The sequence below is a fragment of the Pogonomyrmex barbatus genome, unplaced genomic scaffold, assembly GCF_055798465.1.
Source record: "Pogonomyrmex barbatus isolate J1 unplaced genomic scaffold, ASM5579846v1 scaffold3, whole genome shotgun sequence".
In the NCBI taxonomy this organism is placed as follows: Eukaryota; Metazoa; Arthropoda; class Insecta; order Hymenoptera; family Formicidae; genus Pogonomyrmex; species Pogonomyrmex barbatus.
In genome coordinates, this window is record NW_028297127.1 from 21,814,900 (window position 1) to 21,837,872 (window position 22,973).

General features: G+C 36.7%; 2 protein-coding genes across 9 annotated transcripts; both read left to right on the forward strand.

Annotated features, from left to right (window-relative positions):
* Positions 1-245: 245 nt before the first annotated feature.
* Wnk (Wnk kinase) lies at positions 246-18,099 on the forward strand. 8 transcript variants are annotated; one of them, XM_089079308.1, is made up of 21 exons: positions 246-588; positions 2,198-2,731; positions 2,971-3,119; positions 4,158-4,419; positions 4,560-4,833; positions 4,923-6,091; positions 6,212-6,384; positions 6,460-6,838; positions 6,986-8,955; positions 9,022-9,250; positions 9,337-9,534; positions 9,910-9,984; positions 10,989-13,291; positions 13,393-13,777; positions 13,919-13,981; positions 14,057-14,407; positions 14,547-14,739; positions 14,922-15,010; positions 15,132-15,196; positions 15,329-15,495; positions 15,569-18,099. In XM_089079308.1, the coding sequence occupies exons 2-21, from the start codon at positions 2,498-2,500 to the stop codon at positions 16,234-16,236; spliced, it is 9,396 nt and encodes a 3,131-aa protein (XP_088935434.1). In that variant the 5' UTR covers positions 246-588; positions 2,198-2,497; the 3' UTR covers positions 16,237-18,099. The 8 variants fall into 8 exon arrangements, with proteins under 8 accessions (XP_088935434.1, XP_088935433.1, XP_088935428.1 ...); XM_089079307.1 differs by having other exon boundaries at positions 2,198-2,527; positions 2,608-2,731; positions 13,393-13,981; XM_089079302.1 differs by having other exon boundaries at positions 13,393-13,981.
* Positions 18,100-20,469: 2,370 nt separating this feature from the next.
* On the forward strand, positions 20,470-22,668 carry Slu7 (Pre-mRNA-splicing factor Slu7). Its single transcript, XM_011648904.3, has one exon. It carries the CDS (start codon positions 20,637-20,639, stop codon positions 22,359-22,361), a length of 1,725 nt encoding a protein of 574 aa, XP_011647206.2. The 5' UTR covers positions 20,470-20,636; the 3' UTR covers positions 22,362-22,668.
* The last annotated feature ends 305 nt before the right edge of the window (positions 22,669-22,973 follow it).

The following is a 22,973-nucleotide window of genomic DNA, read 5'->3' on the forward strand; positions in this document are numbered from 1 at the left end:
ATGTAGATTAATTTTTTTTTATCTTTTTTAGTTCTACAAATTAGAAGAGTATAAAAAATACATTAAAGTTAAGCGATTAAAGTTAATTACATTGATAGAATTACATTGAAATTACATAGAAATGGATAGATTGAAATTGAATGCCGTGCGTAATCGGTATTTCATCAATCCGAGCTCCGTCTAAGCGATCCGATACATCCATGGACGTGGCCGGCTGCAGCGGCACCACCTAGAATCATGCGCACGAGACTCGACGACACGTCTCAGGCCGCTCGAGCCAGTCGCACGCGAGCTACGTCGATTGGTACATTATTGTCGCTTTGCGCATAGCACCGTGAGAGTGCGTAGCGTTCAGTGGTGGAAAAAAAAAAAAATGGTGGTTATTTGGGTGTAGTCGGGGCGAATTTTCTGGCGACACGCGAATGTGAGTACCGGCTGGCTAAGGGAGCTTTAAACGAGTGTCGTTTCGTGGTCGATGCAACCGCGGTGGATAGCATGACTGGGTCCGTCTCGGCGGTAACGAAAACACACGAGAGAGCGGACGCGGGACACCGATTCTCCCCCGCATGAAAGCCCGAGACTCGAGAAGTAGGTATTGGTGGTTGGCCCTCGTTCGTTGCGTCTCTCTCTCTCACGTCCGCATGACACGTATGTCGCGCAGGCACTTTGGCGAGATACTTTATCAGTCAAAAATAACGGCGCGCCGCATGACGTGCCGCGGGGCGCCGCGGCCTCGGCGCCACCTCGCCTACCCGACGGGACGTCGCGCTCGTAAAACGTGTGTCCCGCCGAGCGATATTTTTGGGATAGATGTCACATTATATCTTCTCTGTCTGTCTGTCGCGTGCGGTGCGCCTTTGCGCCTTTAACGTCGCCGTGCGCCGTGCGCCTCCGCTACATCGTGCATGTGTGCGTGCATGCGTGCGTGCGTGCGCATCTACTTCGTATTCGTTCGTGTGTATGCGTGTAGTATGCGTCGTCCCTGTCTCGTACTTGCGCGTACTTGCGCGTACTTGCGCGTGTGCGACGAATGCGCGTATGCGTCGTTTGATTTGCAAACGCCTCTGCGTTTTACGTACGCATACGTGTACGTATGTATGTGCGTGCATACGTGAGGTCTCTCCCTCGATCGTCGTGTAACGGCGGCCTCTAGTCGTGTCAACGTTGCCGTGCGCGCCGCGAGGTCGTGTTGGTAGAAACAGACGGTCGTGTTAACGTGTGTGGTGCGACACGCATTTATTTGCCTGCTGCCGTGTGCGTGTCGTGTCGTGTCGTGTCGGATCCGGTCGGGTCGGGACGGGACGGGACACCCTATATATTGTCATATTTTTCAAGCGGCGTATCCCCACGGTACTTAACAACATTCTGCGACTTTAACGGCACAAACTTGTCCCTCCGTGGTCTCTTTGTTTGTGATACGTATTCGCGCGTATGTTTCCCGATCAAAACATCAAAATGTTCTTACATCTCGATTCCTCGATTGACACGTTAATCATAGCTTGAAAGCAAATTGATTTGCGGTAATGCTCCGCTTAGAGCTCCCGCATCTATTTTATCTGCGTACCTCCCGTCGCCCGTCGTCTCGTTAAACGGATAATTTTTTCGTAGCTCGTGATTAGTATCAAATATATCGTAACATAACGTCAAGGTATGTAATTAGAGATATTCCTCCGTGTAAAATGCAAGCACACCCGTATCAATTTTTATTAATTGTTTTAATATTTTTTTCAAGTTTGCGCCAAGTGTCGCAAAATAAAAGATGGATAAATTTCTAAAATTATGGCAACGGTATTTGTTGAGCGAGATTTAATATTGCATATATTAATTGATTTATGTACAGTTAATTAATGAGCCAATTATTAAATTATTATATTTTTATTATAGTCAAGTCATTTTTTATGTCTGAGTGTAACAAATATACTAAAGCTAATTTTATCATTGGAATAATATTAATATCTTTCTTAAATTAGATAGGCTACTAGTGTCTCGAAAATTTTAATAAAAGTTGAAATAATAATTTATTAATCATTATTTTTTATTTCTTTAATTATTTCTTTTAATTATTTTGATATGTTTGATTAAGATATTTTTAAGACTTTTTAAAATGAGCAATTACATTAGGACAAAATAAAAACTTCCAAATGGAAATATTGATCTATAATGAAATTTTAATGAACTGAAATTGTTTTGATTCCAGATTTTTTCAGTTCCTTGGGCATTAGAAATTTGCTAGCCAATTCAGTGGTTTGTCATGGAATATGCAGCCTAAGCCCAAAATGTTAGAGATATGAATATGGATATTTTAAATCTTATAACAAAGACTGCTCATTAAAATATATAGTCACAGTCAGAAAAATTTTAATTTGAGCTTTGAAGGAGGCGATAATAATATGAATCTTATTAATTTTACATTGAAGCAAAACTGAGTAAAGAGACGCAAAGGAATAGGGAAACTAATTTTGTGAAGTAGAATTTTAAATAAAGTTGGTTATGTGCAATGCCGAGATGCTACAATGACAGCAAGACAGTGAGTTCAGTGAACAGCAACTATAAGCACAGTACAGACGATATTATATTAACACAATCACATGCTTTCTCGATTGGAAGTCATTTGGAAGTAGACGAAGATCCCCCGGTAGTTGAAAAATCACATAGACGGCTTCGGTGTGATCTAAGTCCCGTTCCAACAAATACAAACCCCAATTTAAACATAAAGCTTCTTGGTTTAAAGGTAAGATTTTACTATATGCATTTTACATATATATTTTTATTTTCTGCATTTTTTAATTACAACAATGTAAAAATAGGATGTTATGTTATTACTTTGATAAATTTTAAACATTGTGTTATACAGCATACTTGAAGTCAAAAATGTATCATTAAAAAATTTACTGTGATATTTAAAATATCAGAAATATAAATACCACATTTTAAAATAATTTCTTCTTTATATTTTTTGCACTGTTGTAGGGTACTGTTGATAAAGGTACTCGTCAGGATCATCAGGTGAGCACTGGATCTGGGGGGCACAAAGAAAAAAATAGGGAGACTAAAAAGAGAGCAGCTATAGGCAATACAGTGCGTGGATTCCTCTCATCTGGCCATAGCAGGCAGGACAGGTATAATGATGTCTGTATCAAAAATCATGCTTCTTACATTGTCATTTGTTACATCTTATTATTAATTTATAAACTATTTCTTTGGTCTAGTCTATATTAATCTTTTTTAATTGATTACAACAATTTCTTTTTATTTTCTTGAAGTATTTTGCTTTACAAAATTCTATTATTAATTGCGCATTTATGTAACTGTGTTACTATAGTAAATTCTCGATAACTCAAGAATGAAAATAAATTTATTTATTTATTGCCACCATTATTTTTATTAAATTTAAATGATGGTATGGTATTATCTTGAAATTGAAAATACATTTTGAGATTCTTATTTTTTTTTTTTAATAATCGAGAATATACTTATATATTATAATATATTATAATTACACAATAAGCTTATGCACTAATGTGATTAAAATTGCTTTATACTAAATAAGTAGTTTGTATTAATAAACATAAGTGACTATGCAATATAAAGAAAATATATGCTATGGATTGTATATGATAGATTTAGAAATAACAAATATGATTCCTCTGTATTTTATAGCTCTATCAGAGCTTTTCTATATATTAAAAAAAAATGATATTTTAGATATAGATATTAAATAATCCTTTTCATAAGTATTTATAAGTGTTATACATTTTTCTTGGAGAATTTTGTATGTACACATTGTTCAAATAATTGTGAGATAAATTATTTAAAATTCTTAAAGAGAGATATGACATTATTTAGTGATGAGTTATTTAATGTCTATATCTAGAATATTTTTTTGTACATATACAGACATATCGCTTTTTTCATTTTGTAATTAAAAACATTTAAAAAACATAAAATTTCATGAAAACAAGCTTTTTATTAACTTATATATTATCAATTATATATTTTAAACTATAAATTAAATCCTCAGTTTTATTCCCAAGATCCAAATAAAATAAATATAAAAAAAAAATTAGAAAACGGTATTGTTTTATATGAATAACTCTAATGAAATAAAACATATTTTTTATCTTTAAGATAAAATAATCTATAAAATGGGATTTCAGGTATGAGACAAACAGGCAACGTTCTTCAGGTGGAACTAGTGGTGGCTTATCTAGTTTATGTCCTAAGCTGGTGGCCAGTGGAGGCACTGGCAGCCAAAGTGGCATTAGTTTGGCAGTGGGCCACTTAGCCTCTCAAGAAAGTGGAGGCCCTTGCGCAGTTGTAACGACTCAAAGGATCCATGCACACAATCATAAACGCCAAAGAAAGTTATCTATCGTCGCGCAGGCAGGTCCTAGTGTCAACACTACTGGTGATAGAAAGGTTAATTCAATTGTGATTGGATAAATAAATTAACACGAAAATATCCAAATATTGATTGTATAACATGATCAAAAAATATTATCATGCACTTCAAATTGTTATACGAAACATGATTTAATATTATTTTATGTTTTATACAGGTATTATCTAACATAAGTCGCTCTGCCAGCATCTCTAAAAAGCAAATTCGAACACAGCGACATGATCAGAATACCGATTCTTTCTCTGTAACTAGCAACGGTCTCGCGACTAGTTCACCATCCTCTAAAAAGAAAGTACTGTCTGCTCTGCGTATCTCTGATCGATCATCTACTCAAAGTGTGAATTCATCATCCTTAGATCATGAAAATGATCGCAGTTTCAGTGATGCTGAAGAAGCAATCGCAGCAACAGAAAATGCATTCGCGACTTCAGGTAGAATTTTTAAAATTAAAAGCTATAACGTAAATTTGCGTAATATAATTTATGTATAAATTTATCGGAATTTTTTTTATTGTATATAGAATCTAGTTCTACACCTTCTACACCAGTTAGTAAAGTGAAGTCGGCAAAATTTAGCAAGGATGAGGAAGCAAATGTGGAACGTGATATTCTCGCGGAATGTACTGATTCATCAAGGAAAGTGGCAGATGTACAACATGTAATTTTAAATGAGTTTGAACAAAAGAATGCTGCGACAATAAAATCGTCTGCAGTACATAAATTACACGCGATCAATCAGGAAAGTATTATAAATGATAAACAAAAATCATTGTCGAGCTCTACTTTTGGCGCCAAATCTGTTAGTAGTGATCAAAAAATTTCGAAATTTAAAAATCCAAATTCTATAGAGAAAATGATTGAACATCATAGTAATAAAGACATTGAAACAGCTAATATAGAAAAAGACTTAGATGATACTACGATATCAGCAGACACAGAAATGAATTCCATGAATAGTAAAGATAAACAAGAGAAAAGTAGAAAATCTATAGAGTGCATGGAGGGCGATGATGATGGTGCAGATAAAGAAATTACAAATACTTTGAAGATTGTAAGCAGTGATAAGAGTGAAAAGGTAACGAAGATAAAGAATAACGCAGCTTTAAGTGAGGAAGTAATCAAAGGTTCGAGATTTGTAACATCGAAAGTAGTAGAGCAGGTAACGGATGCAGATACCAAGACGGTAGAAGTGGAAAAAGAAGAAGAGGAGGAAAGAGTGACGATATACGATGACGATGGCACTAGTATCAGTGATATAGTTGCAGCACAAGCGCTTCACGAATCGTTAAGTAAATTAGGTAAAGTTCCGCCATTGGATACTGAAATGGAAAAGGTGCAGGCAGGTACAAGTTTAAGAGACGAAACAGAGATGAGGGAGCATCCTGAAAAGGATATAGTTACGCAAGAAGAAACGGTGGAAGGTTTTATCGGTCCATTGCTCGATGAAAACTTTAAAGCGGATGAGAAATTGTCGCAGAAAACAATGGCGATGGAGGAGGTGCAAAATTTATTAATGAAGGTAAAAGTGCAGGCTGTTGAGGATGACGATGATGAAGAGAAAGCTGTGGGTATTTCACCAGATGGAAGATTTTTGAAATTTGAAGAAGAAATCGGTCGTGGTAGTTTCAAGACTGTTTATCGCGGGTTAGACACTCAAACGGGTGTAGCTGTTGCCTGGTGTGAATTGCAGGTCAGTAAAATATCTTTTCAAGATATGAAAATATTTTAACACACGTTAATTAAAAAAAAAAATTCATTATTTAATTCATGATGGATTTAAAATTATTTTTCATATTTATGTGTCTTATAGGAGAAAAAGTTGAATAAAACAGAGAGATTGAGATTCAGGGAAGAAGCTGAAATGTTGAAGGGATTACAACATCCGAATATTGTAAGGTTTTATGATTATTGGGAAGTTACACTTACCCGTAGAAAATATATTGTACTAGTCACTGAACTTATGACATCAGGAACATTGAAAACGTAAGCTGCTTATTGTTTATAGAGTAATACAAAATAAATAGACCGTTATTTTTATAACTGATTGCATTATAATAGGTATCTAAGAAGATTTAAGAAGATTAATCCCAAAGTAGTAAAATCTTGGTGTCGGCAAATTTTGAAAGGCCTGAGCTTCCTTCATTCTAGATCACCGCCTATTATTCACCGCGATTTGAAATGTGATAATATTTTTATCACGGGTACGACGGGAAGTGTGAAAATTGGTGATTTAGGTCTAGCAACATTGAAGAATCGTAGTTTTGCAAAGAGCGTTATTGGTACACCGGAATTTATGGCACCTGAAATGTACGAGGAGCATTATGACGAGTCAGTGGATGTTTATGCTTTTGGAATGTGTATGCTTGAGATGGCTACTAGTGAATATCCATATTCCGAATGTACAGGACCAGCACAGATATATAAACGCGTAGTATCGGTAAGCATATATTGTAATTTTAAACTTTTATGCACAATATTAGTAATCTATGATACTAACTTTTGTGTAGAAGAGATAATTATCTGAATATAATCTAATGTGTAACGCGAAGGAATGTGATCTTCTGACTATCAATTTATATTATAGGGTGTTAAACCACAGAGCTATGATAAAGTTGAAAATCCGGAGGTACGTGATATCATAGAAATGTGCATACGCTTGAAGAAGGAAGAACGGCCGCTCGTTAAGGATTTACTCAATCATGAATTTTTTGCTGATGATGTTGGATTGAAATTAGAGATGGTATCACGAGATTCGGCGGTTGCGGATGCCGAACTCTCGCGTGTTGAATTTAGGTTGCGGGTGCTGGATCCTAAGAAGCGTAGTAACAAACATAAAGAGAACGAGGCAATACAATTTGACTTTGACATACAGGCTGATAATGCGGAAGAAGTAGCGTTAGAAATGGCAAAATCTAGCCTTATATTAGAGGAGGATGCTAAAGCGGTGGCAAAGATGTTGAAATCGCAAATTACCACTCTATTGCGAGAACGAGAAGAACGCAAAGCCAAAGAAGAAAAGGAACGCTTGGATAGGGAAACCGCCGCTATAGCCACAGAAGTCACAGCTAATGCTGCGAACGCTGAAAATTTGTTACAGCAGCAACTGCTTCTTCAACAAATGCAATTGCAGCAACAACAGCAGCAACAAATTCAATCTAATATTGGTATACAAATGCAAAATCAAGTGCCGATGCAATTGCAACAAACTCAAATGCCCATTCAACAACAGCAATTACAATCGACTGCTCAACAAGCTCAACAGCATAATTTACAAGCGCAGCAAGTTCAATTGGTCCAACAGCAACCGATAATCCAACAGCAAACATCGGTTGTACAACCTCAACAGGCTCAGCAAATTCAATATCAACAACAAATACAGCAGCAATATCAGCAGCAGCAACAGTATTCTCAGCACGTTCCGCAGAGCTTAAATGCAAATTCTTCGCAATGTTCGACTCCGCAAAACGTTCAGGCTCAGCCTCAGTTTCCTCAGGTATCGCAGCAAATGCAGTCGCAACAGCAGCAAGCTGTGCACCAGCAACCTCAACAAGTTGTACACCAGCAACCGCAACAAGTTGTACACCAGCAACCGCAACAAGTTGTGCATCAGCAACCGCAGCAGGTCGTGCATCAACAACAGCAATATATACAGTTAAATCAGATGAGTGTTCCGCAACAGATTTCTCATCAGATGCAACAACAGATACAACCTCAAATGCAGATGTTGTCACAACAGCAGCATATGCACCAGCAACTTCAGCAACACGCGCCACAACAGCAATACGCAACGCAACCGCAACTCCAGCACGTTCAGCAGCTGCATCAACATGCCGTTGGTTCGCCGCCTGTTCAAAATCAGCAATATTATCAGCAAGGCGCTCCTAGTTCTTCGGGATATGTTACAACGGGTTCTTTATATCCACAAACCATGCCGCAACAAATATTTCACACGTACACCACATCTACTAATCCTCCTGGTCATGTAGAAATCTTATCATCCACCCAAACCGCCACGCAGATTTATTCTCACACGAATTTACCTGCGAGCACGATGCCCGCATCCTCACAGTCACAATACATTCAATCGGCCGGTCAGGTTCAAACGTCTATACCGTCGGGCATAAGTGTCAATAGTTCGTCGGCTGTAACACATATGCAAAATGTTGCAAGTTCGACAATCCCCAATATGCAGAGCGCACCTGTTTTAATCGGCAATACTGGTCCACAGCCTCAGTCGCAACAAAATATTCTTGTACAAATGCAGTATTCGCAAGGCGCAAATATCATGCCTAATTCTATTTCAATGACGCCAAATATCACGAACGTCTCAGCACAATCATCTACCAATCTACAACCGCAACATCAACATTTCATTCCGGATCAATGCCCCGCGACCGATAGATCTTCCTTAGTGAAACAAGATACGATGGATTCGATACAATCTCTGCCACCAGATCCACAAATTAATTTACAATCAGAAATTGTCACTGCTAATTGTGCTCCTCTAGTTGCCACGGGAGTTGCACAACAGTTGACTGGGACATCTAATGAGGGGTAAGATAAGATAGGATAAAGATGAGTGAAGAGATGATGAATTTAATTGAGTATTTTATTTTTCAGAGTTACGCCAGAAAATTCTGAATGTGTTACTACTTCCGAGAGAAGTCGGATAAAACGTTCAGGAACTAAGCGTAAGAAGCCGGGCATTAAATTAACAGTTTTGTCTGTCAGTAGCGGCGAGGGACAATCAATGACTGTCGAATGCCAGTTGGATACGAGCAAACAAAAGACTGTTACTTTTAAATTTGATCGAGATGATATGGTACCTACGGATATTGCCAATAACTTGGTAAGAATATATCTTTTAACATACATTTTGCCTTGTAAATTACTTTTTATCTGATATAATTCTTTTTCCTCTTTCGACATGTGCAGGTTGCGGAAAATCTGCTGCCGCAATCTCAATGTGAGACATTCGTAGAATTAATCGAAGACATTGTTAAACAATTGCGTTTGGATCCTACGCGTGCTCTACCTTTAGTAGCACACGGTCCGCCTGATCAATCTGCTGGTGGAAGCCCGGTTACAAGCCGACGTCCTAGAGATCGCGACCACAGTCTCGATACAGCTAAGGTATAATCTTTGTAGCTATCAAAAAATAAATTAAGTATTAATGTCATCGTATTATAAAAATGTGACATATGATAAATGGCGTTTACATCACATTTTACAGAATTCTGTCATTAATATCTTTATGGGCGCTTTTATCTTTTATGCGTGAAACTTTTATGTATTCTTTAAACATGCAGATGCGTCCAATATATAATGACCTGCATAAATAATGCGATCATTTTCTCTTCAAATGATCCAATTTGCATTTCCATTTAAAATTGAATTATCCAGGGCAATAATATTAAAATAACATAGGGGGCTTTGTGTGTGGATCATACATTTTCAATATAGAATCAAGGGTATGCATATAATTGGTGTATATGGTTTTGGACGCAGCAGGTGAGACATGGCTCGCTAACACGTCAAAGCAGCCACCGATCGTCGTACAAAGTCCACCGTAGACACCGTTCGGTGAGTTCATCGATCCCACCGTCCTTTCTCCCGTTTTTCCTGTATTTCACAATTATATAATCGTGGACGCTTACGCATCTCATATATTTTTATTACACTTGCAACCAATTTATGCCCAGATTCAAACATTTGTTAAACCATTATTATTTTGTCTTGTTATAGGTTCATACTATGTGTACAGAAATCTAAGAAAGCTTTGAGATTTAAAAAAAGACTATTTCTTTGCAACGTCTATTTCTTTTATATTATAAAGAAACGAATTTTGAAGAAATTGATTTTTTTTTGTATATAGAAATTTTTTGAAAATGTCAGAACTTTCTTGAGATTCTATTTTTTATATGTTTTTACATTTTTCTTTTCACAGATCACCTTGCATCATTATAATACAGTGTATATGTCAAAGAAATCACGCATATTATTATCATGTGTGCTGTATTCATCAACTGTATTGATTTGTGTATGGATAAAATTCTGCGCGTATTTTTATTTTATGAAAATTTACTGTTCTACAAAAATTTTGATTAGGACTATTTTATAAATATTGCAATAAAATAGTCATACTACATATATTCATTATGTTCTCATTTATATATACATCATTTATATATACATAAATATATTTTGCATCATATTTTACTGCACGATATGGTTGTTACTTTATATTTCTAGTTCAGTTCTACATAAAAATAAGGAATGTTTTCATAATAATTTTTTGTAGATATTATATTTTTAAAATATTTTCTACAAAACAAATTTAATAATATATAATATATTTTGATGTTTTTGTGATGCAAAATTGTTAACATATTGTTAATATATTTTGTTAACATAATTGTTAACATATCTTTTTATATATATATATATATATATATATATATGTATATATATGTATGTATGTATATATGTATGCATGCATATGTATATGTATATGTACAGGTCATTATTTATCTTATACGTTTAGTGTTAGTTAGTATTCATAATAACGAATATTTGATCTATTTCAGAGAGACGAAACGTCAAATACTTCTACTCCGACGAAATTGTTGCCAATCGATCAGATTATTTCTCATATCGCTAATACCACATTGGAGAAGCAACAAGTCGCTCAAACTCCCGATAGTCAAGTAGGTGTTGAAAATACGTCAGCGGAGGCTTCCAGAAGATCATCCACATCTACGCAAAATACTGATACTTTAACACCCACGAATATACCAAGTGATCCAACGGACAATCAGGAAACTATCGTTTCCGCAACGTCTGTGGAAACAGTTCTAGAAGCACATCATAATATTCAAGATGACACCAGTAATTCAGCTTTTAAATCTTATCAAACATCTATGCATGCTCAGACTCAAATACAAGATACGAACACAGGTCAGGCGAATGAAGCATCAAAAGAATCTCAAGAGCAGCAAGAAATAGATGTGAAAGAATCTGGGAAAGAGACAAATACATCCGACGTTGCAGAGATATCGACTTTGATGGTACCGACACCGGTCCGAAAAGTTTCTCGTTTCTTAGTTAGTCCTGTAGTCGAACAAAAAAATATCGCAGCTGAAGAGGAAGCTTCTATCGTTGGTGAGAATGTAGATCGTACAAATGTCGCGATCTTGCAGTCAGCATCTCAGTTTGTCATGTCTGCTGCAAATACGGAGCTTGCAATGAAAAGCGAAGAACACGTAGACGCGAATGTTTCGGAAATTCAGAACGTGACGTCGCACGAACCAGCTAGCAATAACGAGACAATAGTTCAAAATATTCCGTATAACATGGAACAGACAGATAGTACGCAACAGATCTTACAGCCAAGCCAGCAGCCGATCGGATTGCAGCAGAGCATCATTCAAGTGCAAACTTTGCAGCAGGTAACGGGACACGTGCAAACTACAACTATTGGACAATCGAATCAACATACTATAATCGTTCAGGGATCCACAATAACATCGCAACAAACATCCCAACAAGTACCACCTCAAACTGGTATGCAGCATTTCGTACCGATTAATTCGCAGAAGGAAATGCAGTCTCAACCACTCCATTCGAATGGGATTCAAACGCAGGCACAATATCCAAATCAAGCGATAATACAGTCTAATGTTGTGATGCAACAGCCACATCAGCAGATTCCTATGCAGCAGGGCGTGATGCAAACACATATACAGCCGGAACAGATACAAGCCCAACGTCCGGCAGTGCAGCAATTCATCCCGCAACAGGTGCAGCCTCCGACACAGCAGTATGTAATGTTATCGGGTCATATACAGCCGATACAACCGACAACTATGGATGACCGAAATCGCAGGGTGTCGAATTTATCCACTACGTCCAATATGTCATCGGATTCTCAACTTTCAGAATCATCTGGCATAGTTGAAGAAAAGCGACAAGCTGTGAATACGACTACTATACCTATAACGCATATGCAACATATGCATGTCCTTCCGCAAGATGTTCCCGTTACAATGTCGTTGTCACAAGGTATTATAGAAAGCGCTCAGCCTTCCCATCAAAACGTGCAACATGTTTCAGGAACTTTACCTCCGTCTATACCGGTGCCTACTTCTGCACATTCGGTTGTCACAGACATTTCCACACCCAAAGTCACTATTAAGACAAAAGAAGTATCCTCGACACTTCCAGATCTTGCGCAAAATTTGGCGAATATACTCTCAAATCCGAAATCTAAGTCTGCTACGCCGCATCCTTTGACTAGCCACGAACCAGTCACTGTTCCTAACGTCGTCGCTCCCGCATCAGTCGACTATAAACCTGTGCAATCTGAGCAATATTTTCAGCCTATACAACCAGAAGTGAGTCAGATACAAATTCAACCGCCCATTCAACACAATTATCAAGGGCAGATTGTGCATCAAAATTATCAGGGACAGCCGAACTTTCAGCAAGCGTTTCAAAATCAACAGGTGCTTCACCAGAATCAAGTCCAACCTATATCGCAGTCGATTCCGGTTCCTCAACAAATTGACACTCAGTCACAGATGATGCAGTCCATTCTTCAAAATGTATCAAGTCAACCAACTACTCAAGGAAAATGGATCGTCTCAGCTAATCAAACTCCTCTGCAGCAGTCAATACGACATATGCAACCAAATCAGTTGCAACCGCTCCCAAATCAGTTACAGTTGCAACAAATTCCTTTGCAATCACAAGTACATCAGGCTATGCAGGAACAACAACATGGCGAATCTTCTATCGCGTTGGATCAATCACATTTACATTTAAAGCTTCCGGAACAACATCCAGCAAAGCTTTTTGAAACTGACAATCCAGAATCTTTAAGCATAAATTGGTATGTATTATTATTTTCATTTTCATTAACAAGAAGAGAAAAAACAAGATATATATCAAATATTTTATGTAGTTTGCATTAAGTTTCATTTATCATTTTAGCATACATCGTATTAGTTCCGATTGCCAATTACTTGCGTCTGAAAATGAGAATTCCAGTCATGATGTGACACCCGAGCACACTCTTGTAGAATCTATCGATTCTACATCGGTTCTACAACAACAGTTATCACTATCACAGCAGCAGCAGCACCAGCACCAGCAGCAACAACAACAACAACAACAACATCGTAAACTCAGTCAACAGAATTCATTGGATAAAGTGTCAGATGTAAGCAACGTTGGGAATGTTGGAAGTAGTACAGGACCTCAAACCATAGCTGATTTACATCAGAAACTTGTGCAATTGACCAGTCAACCGTCAGAGTCGCTGAACGTCGGTACACCACCTATAAGTTATCCTGCCACGCCTCATAATAATCAGATGGTAGGAGGATACGACGCATACATGCATTCTTTGCAGCAGAAATTATTTAATATTGGCATGCCAGTTTCGTCCGCGAATGTCACATGCCCGTTATCTCCTCAAACAACAATACATTCCTCTAATATTCTTACCGAAACGCAGGCTGACGTGACTATCGAAGGCTCCACTATCACTCAAGACAATTCTGGTATACTGTCGCAAACTGTAAGTTTATATATTTGACGCGCTTAACTGATAATTCCCTCATTTGGAAATTTCTGTATATAAAATTGTTTTCAGAATGTGGATAGCTCTCTCGACAGTCCAACACCGGGGATTCCCACGGGGTCCGAAACTATGAGCCCAAGTAAAGAAAATGTAAAGATACGAACTCAAAGACCAGGGTCCCGTTTGCAAGAACTGGAGCAGGAATTGGCAAAGATTCATCACAGAGGCTCGGTTTTTACAATAGCTCCGACGCAGCCATTGACACCGCCTATACCAGTGCAAGCGCAACAATCCGTGCAAAATTTGCTGACGACCATTCAACCAGTGTCAGTAGTGCCTGTAGCTACTGTCACTCCTAATATTGTGGCACCGCGGTCTGGTACTGATACTCCAATTCAGACGGAACTTCAAGACAGTACTGAGGTAATATCTATTTCCTGTAAAATTTTTGATAATATCTATTACATTATCTTATCTTTATATGTATCTCGCGTTTATTGATTACACTCGCGCATATATTTTTACTTTTTTATCTCTAATATCAATTTCAATGTTGATGTAGAAGGTAAATCCTACCCAACCTATCAGAAAGATATCAAGATTTGTGGTTTCCAAAGTTGCGGGCCCGCCTATTCATGCCAATGTTGCTATGAATCAACAGCTTGTTGATGTTGTAAGGTCTCAATTACAACAAACGGAAGAATTAAAAATTTCAGAACGGCAAATTCTTTCTCATCATACAGATGATCTACATGGTAAGAGATTTCACATAAACGATGAAAATCAAGATAATTAGAAGATAATTATTAAGTAATACATAAAAAAAAAATATATATATATATATACACAAATATATATATATATATATATATATACACACACACACACACACACACACACACACACACATAAAACAGTGACATATATTTAATTGTAGGTGTACCTGGACAAGTACCTCATAGTCGAGAAAATTCTGTACCGCCAATTGTACAAGCATCACATGGTACTAATGTTTCAAATATTGAAGTAAGTTTTATAGCTTATAATTATTAAAAATCTGAAAATAAAAATTAAGTTAATTACAATAACAATAATGTAAGTAGAATAGAAGTGGAATAAAAATAATTTATTATTTCTCATATCATAGTCTGAAAAGGAAGAACGATTTGTGGCTCTTACACCAAGTGAAGAATATCAATTGCTTATAAAAAGGTAAAATTATAAAATGTAATATTTAAAAAACAAATTTATTTTTTAACATATTTGCTTTCCTTTTTTATTAAAAATTCATGAATGATTTATTTTTTAAATGATATAAAGAAAGATTTTTTTTATTATGTGTAGACAAACTTTGGAACTAGAAACATTGCAAAGAAGACATAGGGAAGAATTGGAACGTTTCCAACAACATCAGCTGCAATTGCTTATTCAGCAACAGCAACAAGCAAGCGCGCTTCATCAACATCAACATCATCCGTTGCTTTATCATACGGTTGCAACAAATCTTTCTGGTTAGTAACACGCATTAAATTCACAATTATGATATATACAATGTATATTAAATGTCACTTTATCATTTGATAGGATCTAGAATTCCAGGAACAGAAGATTATCTGATGTTCAGCACAGCGCCGCAGACTCCATTACAGAAAGGATCGAGCAACTATCCAGACACAGATGAAACTTTACGGCTAGCTATGCAGAAATTGAAGCAGACTCCATTGCAGCTTCAACCGCAGCAGGCATCGGCTGGAATACCGCATGCTTACGTTATACCAATTCCAGTAGTGCCTTCTGAAAATATGCAAAGTGTAATTTCTCAGCAGGGTAATAACTGTTCGAATGATGTATCCGAAGGCATCGATACGACGCACGGATCAGCGGTTGTGAATCCAACGCAGTACCAATTCGCTCCTATATTATCAGAGGGAACAAATATTCCGTCGACAACCGGACCGCTATCTGCGCCCGCGCCCTTATCGATATCTAGCACGACGGGCGCTTACATCCAGTATCACGAAGGCCAGCCGCTACCGAATTTTCAGACTTTCAGCTGCACGCCCCATGGCGGCTTCTTTCTGCCAGCTGGATATCGGTTGATATACACGCCACCCACGACGCAATCTCAGCCGGCGACACCCGCTACGTCTCACGTGACGAATTCGCGTGACGATACGCCTCCGACGGCGGAGCCGCACCATTCGACCATTGCCGAAAACTCAACGGTTCCTCCTGTGCATTCGGATCAATAACGCAACGTTCGGCTCACACGCTTCTATATTCTCCGGTCAATCTGCGTTCGCTCTTAGTTTTAACGCTGAGTACTGTTTATAGTGCAGAGTTTTGCATCGTTATTATTACGAATATAATTTGCTGTGAAATGCGCGCGTCATTGCCAGACATTTATCGTGAAGGTGCGAGGGAAGTGAATTGAAAGAAAAAAAAAAAAAACGTGAGTGGAACTATATATGATGTTTTTGATGTACGACATACTTGCGTATATTAAATAAGATATCAAATATTCTCGCTATCTGAGCGTGTGCATGATATTACTATGATATGTGCCTCGCAGCGGAAGCAAAGTGAAAATAATGTGGAAAGATACTGCGAAGAAGCGATATATATAATATATATATATATATATATATATATATATATATATGTATATATGTATATATATATGTATATATATATGTGTATATATATATATATATATATATATATATATATGTGTGTGTGTATATAAATTTTCCGAATGCAACGCGGGAACTTGAGATAGAGGCCTTTACATGTACTGTGCTTCGATGCGTTAAAAATGAAAAAAAAAAAAAAAAGAAGAAAAAAAAAACAAAAATCTTCCTTTGCTGAGACCTCTAAGGGATTCTACTATTGCCCAATTCCTTTAGCACAGCTCACATTAGTACAGGCCTCCGCTAGTCTTACGAAATGGCACATGGCCATTCTGCTCGGTATATATGTATAACTGTTACTGTATGCTGGATGTGTCGGGAACAAGAGACCGAATGAGAAAGACGGAGTGATAGGAGCAAGGGACAAAAAGGAATGTAGAGAGGCAGGAAGAATGAAAGGGGAAGAGTGAAAAGGGAGTGTGTGTAATTTGTGCGAGTGTGTATGCACGGACGCGTATGTACGACTGTGCGGATATGTATGTGTTGAAGGTAAAAAAAAAAAAAAGAATAGGCAGAGAGAAATATGATTAATATAGTCACTGTTATGCTTTAATGTATTTCTAGCGATTTTGCCTATTTCAATTAAAGAAAAAAAAAGTCATGTGTTACTAGTTAGCAAACCCATATATCGTTTATTATATTGATGATTATTATCTTCTTTTAAAGCTGGTAGTAACCGTTTTAACTACCGTTGTTTATTTTGATATATATATGATGTAACCGCGATACAAATTGTCCGATGCCATCTGTAGACCATTGACAAGTGCGTTTTGACAGTCCGACTTATCTTTTTAATCGATCTGAATGATGTATTACTGTCAACGTACTGGAGCAACGTATTAAAAAAAATTTCCTTTTTAGTTCTTCGTAATTTGTAGCATGTTATTTCAGGCAACGCGAAACATTTAATTGCAGTTTTAATTCGATTACAGTGACGATTACTGAATATGTATATATACACATACAACTTACCAGATCGTTATTGTCCGTTTTTTTTTTAAATTGTTTATTGAGATTTTTTTGTTTGTATTAATATTGTTTAATAATGTCAAAAAATTGTTTAATCATAATTATCGATTGGTTGTCAGTATCGTTGCTACAACTGTCATTCAAAAAAAATGTATTTTTAATATTTAAATTATTTGTTCTGTGAGACAGGCGACTCTCATGGCTATCCTAAACCTAGTTAGTTTTCTGCCGAAATTAAACCTTGTTTAAAGCGTAAGGTTCGGTTTTTCGGTGCTTTTGCGTCATGATATTATATTAAAGTCTGTTGAAAAATATTCCCATAAAAATGGCAATACTTCATTATATATATATATATATTACGTGGACTTTTTAGATTATTTTTTACACGATTATCTGAGAGGATGACAAATATGTAGGTATCCATTTAATTGTCATCATTAAATATATTGAATCTAATAGACATTCATTTTAACCGAGTCCTTGGTTAATTTACAATGAAATTCTTCGACAACCTATCCATAAACGGCTATGTACCTTTTCTCATGAATATCAATGTTGCATTGCGTCTCAGTTGTGTGATTTGATATAAAAAAAATGGCTGTTTTATTATGTCAAATTCTATTGACATCTACGAAACGGATAGCAAGTAGTTAATAAAGCTTTATTTGTGAAAAATGACTTCGACAAATTTTTCGATATAAATGCTTGAACGCATATATATTATAAATTGTGACGCGTATTTCATCGCGATCCTTTGCGATCGGTAATTAAACGACATATTTATCGGGATAATGTTTCATAATGTTTCGATAGTCGTGGAATTTGGTAATATTTAATAATATCAGAGCAGCTATACACAATGGTTTAAAAATATGCAATTTATCCGTCGAAATAAGCAATATGATTTTGCTTGTCTGCGTCCTTTTATTTGTATGAATAATGACAAGTGATAGACTCATGGGAAATTTATCACATTTTCTTCCTGAATTTTTCATATACGAAATTTGCTGCGAGTGTTCCGTTTATTGCGAAAATTCATAAAAATATCAAATCATCAGAACACGATCTTTTGGATTTTCTCTCTTATTTTTCTAATCTAAATTACTTTTTTAAAAGGAAAACCTGTTCTTTCTGGTTTTCATCAATATATTATTTGCTTTTAAATTCAAAAATTAAATTTCCTATAAAAATTGAACATTTTATTTTCTTTTAATATTGTTTGCTTCTGTATTGTATTATTTTTTACTAGAAATAATATACATTTTATTATATATATATATATGTATTTATATAATAAAATGTATATTATTTCTAGTAAAATTATAAAATTTTTATTATAAAAAATATTTATATAATATATATATATATATATAAAATCAAGAATTAATTTTCAAGATTTTTATAATAAATAAATGCGAGGTTCCAAACAGAGCATAGTTAAATAATTCCATAAGCATAAACAAATTCAAAAAATATAATCTTAAATAACTTAATATGCATTAAAAGAATTTAAAAATTATAATTTGAGTATATGTATATGAATATTAATAATTTTTCTTATTCCTTAAAGGATTTATTCGAAATGATTACTACCATGTTACAAACATAAAAGTATTCATTTATTTTTATTATAAAAAATATTAATTCTGCTATTAAAAAATTTCAATGATATATTTCTATACTCCTGATACAATATTGTAAAACATACTAAAGCTTTATTAATAACGTTTATCAAAAAGACGTTAAATGTAAATTAATATAATGAAAATTGATGAAGGAAAATAAAGTACTTGATACAATGGAGATTAACTGTCTTCTTATATCAGACGATATTGACCTAATATTATTTGGAATAATAAAAATACTATATATATTATATTATTACATTATATATTATATATTATATTCTTTATTACATAATAGATAATTAAATATTATACATAAATTCAACATTCTGTAAAGATAGTATGTTTTAACAGATATCATCTAAGAATATTTTTACAAAACCAAGTTTTATACATACAAAAAATATAAAATGGCTTTTTAATTTCCTTGCCTCAGTCATCTTCCTGGATAAATCAGATTTCATCTGTTCTGTAATCATAATAAAATCACAATAAGATTCAAATGCATCACAATCGAAAACACAATTTGGGGAAGGAGACTTCAAATTGGATGCTTTATCATATTTTCAAAGGATCAAGGAGACCTGGATGACAAACGTTACTCACTGTTGAAGGTGTTTAAAACAATTGCGGAGCATCATAGAGATTCAAAGTGGCTTCGCCTCCTCGCATAAGCTCCCATGCAGGCGAAGAATCCGACAATCCCGATGGTTAATCCTAGAATCAACGCTAAAGTATCGCCGAAATCAAAACCATTGGAAGCCGTCGCGAAGTCGAACATGCCGAGAATGGCAAGCACAAAATAAATCCACATCTTTCACGTAGTGGAAGACAGTAGAAAACACAGATATGTAATTGCCTGTAATTGCAGACTGTCCTTCGGTATCTCTTCCTGTTGTTTGAATAAATATTGATTTTTCTTATTCTTTAAAGCTCAATAACCGCATCTTCTTTGCATTCGTAATTAATTCTTGGCAGTCAAACGAGATATGTTTCAATCTATGCACTTTCACTCATCTCATTAAAAAATTACATTTGTCACAGAAGCATCGGAGAAGAATCATCATCAATTCCGGATCCGCGCGTGCGTCAATTATCTCATCTGGAGAACCGCTGGTTTTTTTTTTTATCCTTATTGCTGTGTTCTGTTTGGTGCAATTCTAGTAATTTACTAGATCGCTGCATTAGAAATGGTATTGACATAACGGTGTCCTTGAAGATCGGTCTGGTTGTTATCCTCGTGAGGGAAGCAGCGTTATAACCTCGATACGTCAATTCAGATGTAAAGTTTCAGATTAAGTAAATAGAGTTGAGTATAAAGGGCAGTTCTCTGAGAGGTAAACACAGCTGTGAAGGAATCCCGACAGAATGGCTAATTCGTCGGCAAACGTAACCGTGTCGAGCATCTTGAAGAACAAGAGCTCGTTCGACGATGAGCCGCGAAAGAAGAGCAGGGAGGATTGGCGAAAAGCGAAGGAGCTGGAAGAGGCGAGGAAGGCCGGTACAGCTCCCGCAGCTGTCGACGAGGAGGGTAAAGACATCAATCCGCATATCCCGCAATACATCAGCGCGACACCGTGGTACTTTGGTGCCCAGGGTCCCACCCTGAAGCACCAGAGACCGCAGCCGGAGAAGCAGAAGCAGTACAGTTCCATAGACGCCTGGTACAATCGTGGGGTGGATGGCTCGCTTATCGCCACCAAGTATCGCAAGGGTGCTTGCGAGAATTGCGGCGCGATGACTCACAAGAGGAAGGACTGCATGGAGAGACCGCGCAAGGTCGGAGCCAAGTACACAAACTCAAAGATAGCACCGGATGAATTTACCCAGCCTGAGCTGTCTATGGACTACGATGGCAAAAGAGATAGGTGGGCTGGTTATGATCCCTCCGAGCACAGGGCAATTGTGGAAGAGTATCAGAAGATAGAGGAGGCCAAGAGACAGATGCGCGCCGAGAAGCTCAACGCGGAGGAGGAAAACGACGAGCAGGACTCGGACAAGGACGAGGATAAGTACGTGGACGAGGTGGACATGCCTGGCACAAAGGTTGACTCCAAGCAGCGCATCACTGTGAGGAATCTCCGAATTCGAGAGGACACCGCCAAGTATTTGCGCAATCTAGATCCAAACTCGGCGTATTACGATCCAAAAACCAGATCTATGCGAGACAATCCTTACGCTGGTACGGAACGCGAGGTAGATTTTAAAGGTGAAAACTCGGCACGCTTCTCGGGGGATACGCAGCAACATGCCAATGCGCAATTGTTTGCTTGGGAGGCGCATGAGAAGGGAGTTGACGTTCATCTGCTTGCCGAGCCCACGAAACTGGAAATGCTGAAGCAGGAGTATGACAAGAAACGCGACGAGCTAAAAGATAAGGCGCGCGATAGCGTAATCGAGCGTTACGGAGGCGAGGAGCATCTCAAGGCACTACCAAAGGCTCTGTTATTGGCACAGACTGAACACTACGTCGAATATTCCAGGTATGGTAAGATAATTAAAGGACAGGATAGGCAGGTGATACGATCCAAGTATGAGGAAGATATTTATCCAAACAATCACACCTCAATTTGGGGTTCTTACTGGCAAGATGGAAAATGGGGCTATAAATGCTGTTATTCCTTCGTTAAAAATTCATATTGCACTGGAGAATCGGGAAAGAAAGCGGTGGAGGCAGTGAGTAACATTGTACCAGACAAAATCATGTCTGCGGTGGAAGAAATGGATAATAAACTTGATACTGCAGAGAACAATCACTCCTCCAGCAGTGAATCTTCGTCCGAGGATGAGGATGTAAGAAACAAAACGGAAAAACAAAGTAAAGCAGCTAAACGAAAATTGAAGAAGCAGAAATGGAAAGAAAATCGTAAGAATAAAAAGCGGAACAATGCGGAACAGGATGAAGACAAGCTGAAAGAAGCATTGAGAAAGGAGGAGGAAAACGCAAAGGAGGCGGACAGGATGTTGAGGATGGATGAAAGGAAACGTCCATACAACAGCATGTATGAAGCAAAAGAATTGACAGCTGAGGAGATAGAGGCATATCAAATGAAGCGCAAACGCGATGAAGATCCAATGGCTCATTTTCTTTAAAATAACTACTAAAAGGCCAGTATTCATAGCTCGTCCTTATCTTAAAACAGCTTGAAATAATATCTTAAGATGCTAATATGATTCTGATTGATTTGTCTTAAGATGATCTCTTTCTCTCTCTCCCTCTCTCTCTCTCTCTCTCTTTTTTTCTTTCTCTTTTTTAAAGATAAGAATCAACTATGAATACTCGCCTACAAATTACTCTTATGATATAAGATCAGATATTGTGATGTACATATGTTTATATAATATTATTTAACTTGTATCATTCTATATTAGGACATTAAAGATAATGTTATATAGATAATGTGGTACTCTAATTATATAATTATATATCGACAAAATTTCTTAAAATTGCCAGATAATGTCCTTTCCTATCTACGATATCTCTTAACTTTAATTTACTTTTTTACTTTTTCCTAATTTTCGTCCCAACTAAAGAAAGATAAGAAAATAAATTAAACCAGGAAATTAAAGTGAAATCTGCGTGATAGAGGTGACAGGTGCTTCGTATCTTCGCGCCTGGGAAGAAATCACGGAATCATCAGCTAGACGGCGTGGCACGCGCTGGCATTTTAAATAGTGGGAGTTTGGCGATTCCGCGTAATGTCT